General features: G+C 39.8%; 1 protein-coding gene across 1 annotated transcript; it reads left to right on the forward strand.

Annotated features, from left to right (window-relative positions):
• The first annotated feature begins 3,740 nt into the window (after positions 1-3,740).
• On the forward strand, positions 3,741-8,055 carry asb6 (ankyrin repeat and SOCS box containing 6). The gene is made up of 7 exons (XM_085910929.1): positions 3,741-3,893; positions 4,302-4,453; positions 4,556-4,731; positions 5,274-5,380; positions 5,762-5,870; positions 6,045-6,131; positions 6,899-8,055. The coding sequence occupies exons 2-7, from the start codon at positions 4,344-4,346 to the stop codon at positions 7,612-7,614; spliced, it is 1,305 nt and encodes a 434-aa protein (XP_085767055.1). The 5' UTR covers positions 3,741-3,893; positions 4,302-4,343; the 3' UTR covers positions 7,615-8,055.
• Positions 8,056-8,735: the final 680 nt, after the last annotated feature.

The following is an 8,735-nucleotide window of genomic DNA, read 5'->3' on the forward strand; positions in this document are numbered from 1 at the left end:
ACATTCCCATTAGTTATTGTTTCTGCCTTCCAGTCAGCCAATGTTTTAGTTATTTAGTTATTTGATTTATCCATTGTGTTCAGCACACATTCTAACCCCTGGCAAAATAATGATTGAGTTTTACCGTAAATGTATGATACATATCTTGCTAGTGTTGATGGCAATACTACATAGCTCCATAATTGCTGCTTTCACTTTATTTCATGAGTGGCGTGGCTCAGGTGGTAGATTGGCCATCCTCCAACCACAAGGTTGTGTGTCCTTGTGCAAAATACTTAACCCCCAGTTGTTGAAGGTACCGCAAAAAGTGCTACACAAGTGCAAGCCCATTCATTCATATTATATTACTTAATTCCTTTGGCTTTCATATCGATTTCTTCCAACAGTAGTCATGCAACCAGACAAAAATCATGTCGTTGTCTAAATCAGTGATTTCTAACCACTGTGCTGCAACACATTAGTTTGCCTGAAGAGCCAATGTATTTTGCTGTTACCCGGCCGTTCATTTTCCTCATTAGGGTCACGGGTGAACTGGGGCCTATCCCAGCTAACTTAACGCGACAGACAGGGTACATTCTTAACGGGTCGCCAGCCAATCATTCCAATGATACATTGGCCATTATTTTCACTGCACCCTCATTTTGATTATTCTCATTGCCCAACAGAAAATAACTCATGAGAGACAGTGAAGGCTTCCTCCCAGAGACACTTATGTCTTATCAGCCACAGCCATGGTCTACTTTATGTGTCCTTAACTTCCACTGACCTTTAAAAGGGCTGATTATTTCCAGCCACAATCTTCACTCAGCAATATGCGCCCAACACAAAAGGATATTAGGCCTGGACTTGCTGGTCTGATAATTCAAAATCTGGTCACAGCACTGAGCAAAACCAGAATTCCCTCCTATTCTATTATCATTTCTCTGCCACCACCTTCACCTTATCATGGTTTTTCTAGTCCCTTTCACCCAAGTGCGCCACTATTTGAAGAGCTATGTGCTACTGTGGGTGTTTATCGTATTGTAAAAGTACTTTGGATTTTTATTTGCAACAATTAAAATCTGATATTTGCATCTGCCTCACAGGACAAATTACACATTGGGTGGAATGGTTTGCGCTTTTATAAATCTCTGCATTAAGGTTAGCCCACGCCTATAGCTACCCCGAAAGCACCATTTGATTACAACACACAAGAAACCAAATGGGACTGAAAGTTCTAGGCTAAAAAAAATAAAAAATCTAATTTTACCTGTGGTAATCTGATAATTGAAGGTTAGAGTGGGTCATATCTTTCACCTAGAGAACAAATAATAGTCTGATGTCACACTCTCTTCACCCCCAAGCTGAAATGTTAACCAAATATGTGATGACTGTTTTTCGACAGAGGCTATTGCCAACCAATTGTGCCCATTTATTTATTTTTTTGCATTGGTAGATGAGACTTTGAAAAACAGCAATAAAGGTTGTTTATTTATTTATTTATTTATTTATTTGTAAATGGCACGGCTTACTTGAAAGAAGTACAGACTGTTTTGCTTCTGGTTCAGCTTTTTCTTTTAGATGATTTTTTTTTTTTCTTTGATTGTGAAATGTCACTTTTCCAACGTACATCTTGTTGTCTCCAGATTTGTATGTTCTCTCGACGAGTTCGCTCGAGTTCATTTCTTTGTTCGGCTGCCATGAAAGGACACTTGACCGAGAAGCGAAGGAGGCATTTTTTTTTTAAACCTGTCATTTTTTGGTTTAACTCTCTTACCAAAGTTACTTTGGAGGCAAAAGATCAATGACAAAAGACATTTAATGATTGATTTTAATCTTCTTTTAAGCAAAATCCTAATTACCATACCAATTGATTTCAATGGCCCAATACACTGCTGAGAATAAAACTGATATGCAGTGAAATGTGAATGAAACAGTGGGAGGACTATAGATTGAAGCATCCTCAGTTACTGTGGTATATAGTATGATGAAGTACTAAAATAAGCCCCTTTGTCTTTTCTGTGACAAATATGTGCAGTGTCACCTTCTGTTGGGCTACGCGTGACCACATCAGTAGAAAGATAAAGATTTACTCAAGAAGGGGAAAGAAATTATACTTCACCAGATGTCTTTGGCAGATGTGCCCGCAAAAGCTTAAAAGAATATCTGAAACTCATTTAGAAAACTGAAATCTGATATATTCATATAAACAAATTTATTTTTCTCTTCATAATCCCCAAAGATGAAATTTAACTCACATTCTGATGTACATTTATGGACACGTATGCAAAAAGAAATTGAGCAACAAGGAACAGATGCCAGCCACTAAGGTATTCAGAAAGTTGTTTTTAATCACACATTGCTCCACTGCATTCAGTTGCTGCTTACACATCTGTTGTTGTTGTTGTTGTTGTTTTAACCTAGACTAAGAAGCAGAACTTTAAACTGCAGTCTTCAGCTTTTCTACAGTGTAGAGCATTGCTGCCATCTAGGGGGTTTGTATGCCTTCTCAAGGGAAATGTAGATTAAACGGCAACTGAATTTTAGCTGATTTCAATATGATTGATGAGTTACTGTAATTTTCATTCTAACACGATTGCTTGATGTCATCATTATATCATTATAAAATTTACTCTAGCCTGACCTAAATCCGAGTCCAATATTACTAGAACATTATCAGGTGTAGTTAAGGTTGATTACAATAATTTACTAAATGTTTTGTTGGCATGGTGTGGGAAAAAAATACTTGACATTTAATCTTCTGTGCTTTTTGTACTAGCTACCTCTTTACAACTGTGATTTGTTTAATCGTGTGGACCACAATTAATAAAAGTTTTCAAACGTTTCTTTTACACAGGCTTCATCTTTTTCACTCAAGCTGTCTTTGCCTTTAATGCTACTGCAGAGAGTCTCATTATATTGTTGCAATACATCAGAGGGATGTGTGCACTTAGGTGTGAATGCCAGTCATTTGTAGCAGGAAGCCAAATAAATTGTGTTATTCTTCAGATACTCTGTGTATAATTTTGTGAAAGTGTTACAACTCTTGCATGTCTTTACCCCTATTATGCATAATAGACAACAGTGCAATGGGTATAATGAGTTGAGTTAGAATCGTTAATGCATTAGTATCTGCAGAATTAAGGGGCAACATATGTTAATTGTTCAAAAAATGGGTTGTCTTTATAATTATGCACTTATTTCTTTACTGTCATTCAAGAAGTTTATTTCAGTGAGCCACCAGCATTTGCTCTATCTGTTGGTTCTATCAACAAAGTTATTAAAATGTTTGACCGCACGCTCGCACGCTCGCACGCTCGCACGCTCGCACGCTCGCACGCTCGCACGCTCGCACGCTCGCACGCTCGCACGCTCGCACGCTCGCACGCTCGCACGCTCGCACGCTCGCACGCTCGCACGCTCGCACGCTCACAATACCACTAAATTGTTTAAGATATGTTGTTGTTCATATTGCATTTTCATTAGACTGCCCTGACATTCTTGTTTTTCTTTACTGTAATGACCAAAAATTAACAAATAAAAAATGACATTTTGGAAATGGGAAGTCATTGTCATATGTAAAACCACAGCGGTATTAAATAAAAAGATTAAATGATAATGCACCCCCCCCCCCACACACACACACACACACAACTGTATTTACCTTTATTAATAGAATTACTGTAGGCAATATTATCCATAACTTGTATAATAAGGGAAATGCGGAACCATTGTTTTGCAGTATTGTTTCTTTAGGGAACCAAACGCCCATGGAGGGATGAAGATTTCCTGTTTTCAAAACCAGGGGCGACAACAACATGAACTAAGTTGGTTGCGCTGTAGTAGATTTCTTTTTAGTGTTTCATTTAGACGCACAACGCCGTTGTTACAACGAGAAGAAAACACTAAACGAGGCAAGATTTTACTAATATTTGATGGATAATTAAGTTTGCAGCATGCAACAAAGATATGGAATGTTGAAACTAATGTAGTTTACCAGTGAAGTTGGGAAGGGCTTCTCTGCAACCAAGATCGTATCTGGACACAGTAACGTTTTTAATGTATTTTGGGAATTTCCTAGAATAATTTTCAGTTATGCTATTTGATGCGATTGCAGCCACCTTGAAATGCCACTTTTGCAACAATATACAAGTACTGATGCTAGATTTTGTGTCATTAATATTCTTCCCTCCCGTAAATTTGCAAATAACTTAAATCGAGATTATCATTATTTGTATATTATTTTTTGTGACGACCAATTTCTTTGGCAGTGTGTCGTGACTAGTGAGCTTTTTCTAATGTCAACCTTGTGGCTTGGCCAGATAAAGATTGGGAGGTATTGCCTTCAAACCATTTGAGGAGATATGCCTTACCTACACGGCTTTCGAAGAATCATATTTGAGTATCAACCATTGGTGGATGCTATCATGAGTGTGGTCGGACTGGAAGAAGGAGACAGTGGTCACGAGAGCAGGTTAGCAGACCTTGCAAAAATGAAAGAGTTTCTTGTCGGTACATCACCATTAAAATGTGTCGTAATTGTATATCTTTTTTTTTGTTTTGTTTCCTGACACAGAAGTCCAGATGATGAGACACGTCTGTGCAGTTCTTTAATGGAGCTGCTGGAGCGAGAGTCCCATTCTGAAGTATTTATGAATGGCATCAGCTATGCTCTGTTTAAAATGGCTGAGTGGGGAAAGGTGGAGGCTGCAGAAGTTCTTCTACAGTACGGAGCAGATCTTCATTTTGAAGGTGATTGTATTGCCCTTTAGGTGTTTTCCCTGTGAGCTTCCCTGAAACAGAAACTTTAAATGTACTGTAGATTGAAAGTAGGTTTATTATCCACATACATTTAATACTAGCATACCATAAGACTCGTGTCAGTGCACGGCAGGACACAGCAAACGTTACCCGTACAAGCCATCTTTCCTCAGGGGCACTCTGTGAACGAAAGAAAATGATTTATCTGTCACATGTCTCTCTCTCTCCCTCTTCATGTCCTTTCCACAAGAGTAATACTCATATTTTCTCCCTGTAGACTATCTGCAAATTTCCATTTATGTCACCCAAATATCTATTTGTATTACTTTCCTGTGTGAGAGTTTAATGATCAAACCATCGAGGTCAACTGAAAGTGATGTTTTTTAATCAGTCTGTCACCAGTTGAAAATGCTCAGCGGATGCAGAGCAGGGTTAGCTGGGATTCTCTGTAACACTGTCACAAAACCCCACACTGAAAATCTTGTAAAGTCATTGCGTTCTTAAATGTAATGTTTTTCTCTTCAATTCCCAAGATCCAGTCTCGTTCTACAGTCCCCTGCATATAGCGGTTCTGAGAAACAGACCAAACATGGTGAAATTACTTGTCAAGCACAAAGCTCACATTGAAGGAAGAGACAGGGTGAGTCAAATAAAAAGACCATGGTTTATGGTCAGAGCCGTATAAAATGTTGTTCATCATCGGGTGCATTACAGCGGCATGGAACTGCAATGCAACATACTGAGTATTGTATCTAATATTTGCTTGGTAATATTTAATACACGGCAGCTCGGTGGTGCATGTGACAAGTATGTCTACCTCACAGTCAAAGGCTGCAGAGTTGCTTGTTCTCACACTTCTCGTGTTGTGTTCATTGAAACATCTAAATTGCTCATAGGGATTGATTGCGACTAGTTCAGGGTGTACCTTGACGCTCACCAAGAGTCACCAATTCTAGCAAGTGCTGTTTGCTTTGTTTTTCAATTGTTCATTTTGCAGAAGTAACAATGTATCACTCTTTAGATTCATGAGAGCAGCCCCTTGGATCTCGCCAGTGAGGACTTGGACCGTTTGCCCTGCCTGCTTGCGTTGCTTGACCTGGGTGCCAATGTGAACGCATGCGATAAACGAGGTGCGTTCATGTTAACCCTGTTTTCAATAGTATTCATTTTATTCACAAAAACACCCTTGTGTTAAAGGAGGGGGGGCTAAACAGAAACATTATTTTTCAAAATCTTGTTGTTTAAACAGGGTTTAATAGTTATAGATACACTTTGTTTACACGTGATGTTTTTTATGTCTAAAGGAAAAAGCCCTTTGCTTCATGCCTTGGCAAGCAGTGATGGGTTAACTGTGAACAACACAGAGAACATACAGCTTCTCCTTCAGAGAGGTATTGACCACACATTGCTGTTGCTCACTTCCCCATCTTGTTTATTCATTTAAAAACACTGATCATTAGACCAGGGGTGCCCAGGTCTGGTCCTCGGGTGTGATAAAATAAATACAGGGTCCGGCAAAATGATCTGACACATTTGTAGGTTTAATAAAATGCTAGTAAATTAAAGAAACAAAAATATTCTTTTATTTAGGAAAATACCTTTTTTTTTTATGTTTCGTTTCATTTAATTTTCATTTTGTTTTTGAAAAATGTTATTTTGTTTCATTTCAGTTGCCAACAAAATGAAATCAAATCAAACAAAAAAATTGCATTATACTTTATTTACTAAACCTACAAATGTGTCAGATCATTTTGCCAGACCCTGTAAATAATAGTGTCTATCACCACAAATGTCCATTTTATGTTTTACGTTTCAAGCAGGATTAAAGTAAAGTAACGTCAAATATGAAGTTAATACTGGAATTCAAAAAGATTCATGAAAAATCAAAACAGTCGGTCAATTTCCCAAACAATCTTGTGTGCTCCAAATGATGATGTCCAGGTCGGATATGTTCAGACTGCGGTTGCGTTGCAAATAATCCGATACGTAACGAATGTAGAGGTAGGCCCAGCACAGATTTAAAAAAAAAAATATTGGTATTGAGCCATTCAGACTGTTTAAAAAAAATCAATCTAATACAGGTCCCTTATTGGCAAAAACATCCTAAATGAGCTGCAGTGTGAACATAGTCTTGGATTCAAGTGCACCTTTTGCTCAGGTGCTGACGTCCAAGCTGTTACTGAAGATGGTGAAACAGTTGCGTCCTTGTTGGTGTTTCTGGTCAAGGAGGCATTTGACGCCAATGCTGAGGAAGCTGCTGAGATGGGAAAATTCTGCCTAAAAACCACACAGTTACTGCTGGACCATGGTATGGACCCTAGCTGTGACAGGAATGACAGCGAGTCCTCCCTGACCCAAACAAGCCTGGAGCACTTTGACTTGCTTTTCCCTTTGGCCGTGCTCCTCGTCCAGAGCGGAGCGTCTTTATTTTGTGCCCACAGTGACCCCTGCTGGAACGCTTCCACAATTATTTTCCAGCGGCTTCAGACAGCCCTGCGGCAGTGCTCGGATCCGAATTATGCCTCTGAGCTCCTTGAGCAAGCTGAGGTTTTGCTGGATCTAGTGAAAATAAACTACCCCACAGTGAGCCTGCATTCCAGGCTGGGACTTCTCACACTTGGACAAGACCCTCACCCATATGCTCAAGAGCTACAAAATCTACACAGCAGAGAAGTCATGCATGATACTTCCCCTGCTGCTCTCAAGTGCCTTTGCAGGGCGTTCATTAGGGGCCACCTCCAGCCCTGGCCATTGGAAGAAAAAATCAATGCTTTGCCGCTACCAGAGAGACTGAAAGGATTCCTTCTTCCTGAGCGTACATATACGCCAAAGCCTGGTTGGGACTGTTTTAAGCCCCAGCAAAGACTGCTCTGATCGTCTGCTATGTCCCAATTTTGTTTTAGTACTTTACAGAACATGCATAAAGCAGCTGGGCATTACCCATCAACCACAACAGAAAACCTACAAGCAATTGAGGCGTGCTGTGCAGATCTAATCATCTGTGATTTTCATTTTGCTTTTTTTATTTGTTAACTTCAACACCCTAAAGACAAATTTGATTGCAGCATGACATTTGTGACGTGTGAGACGTTCAAAGCGTTCTGATGTGAGGCTGCGTCAGGAGTACTGCAAATCTTTCTAGTCGTCACTAGATGGCAGTATTTCTCTTTGAGGGATTTACACTGCAGCCTGTTAAAAGTTGTTCTAACACAATTGTATTGAGTTAGCTCCCCAAAGTAGTTGTGATGTGATTTTTTTTCTTACCGCTTGGAATAAAGTTTGACTAATAAAAAGAAAAAGACTGGTGAAAAAGAATTGATGTTGGTCAACTTTCCACACAAAAATCCACCACAGTAATTTCTCAATGATGGGGCCAGAATGCAATAGAACTACGTTCACTGACCCTAAAGACAAGAGTGTGCATGTTTCATTCCCACATTAACAGCCCAAACCTTGTAATTAATGCTACCACCAACCATGTTAACTGCAAAGGTGCAACAAAAGTAACCCGTAGGTCCTCGTACTTGAAGTGGCTTCACAATGACCATGTAGCTGCAGGAGCTCCTGACATGGAAAGTTTGCCCAAGCATCCTTAATGCTTATGTTTAAATTTGGATGTGTTTAGGGGTGATTTTTTTTTCCCCCTCCTCAAATTCACTCCCTCATTATTTCAGAACACGTCTTCTCTTTGACAGCGGCACATATGATGAGAATGAGAGCATACATAGGTTCCATACGCTATATGGTGCTTGCATCCCTGTGTGTGTCAAGCAAACTAAATAGGACATTGTGTTACACAACTAACCCTTTCCTGACATTGCTGAGGCTGGAGTGGCTCCAAGGCTTGCAGGCGCTCCAGCTCCTCTTGGTTATCTAGGTCACAGCCTCTGAGGAGAAGAGCCTCAGCAGCAGCGGCAGCAGCAGCAGCTCTGCACGACACACGCTTCACTCTCTCCTGTCTGCCTCAATCTCCCTGCATACTCTTGACAAAACCT

Source organism: Syngnathus leptorhynchus, chromosome 4 (assembly GCF_054491065.1).
Source record: "Syngnathus leptorhynchus isolate UIUO chromosome 4, UIUO_Slep, whole genome shotgun sequence".
NCBI lineage: Eukaryota > Metazoa > Chordata > Actinopteri > Syngnathiformes > Syngnathidae > Syngnathus > Syngnathus leptorhynchus.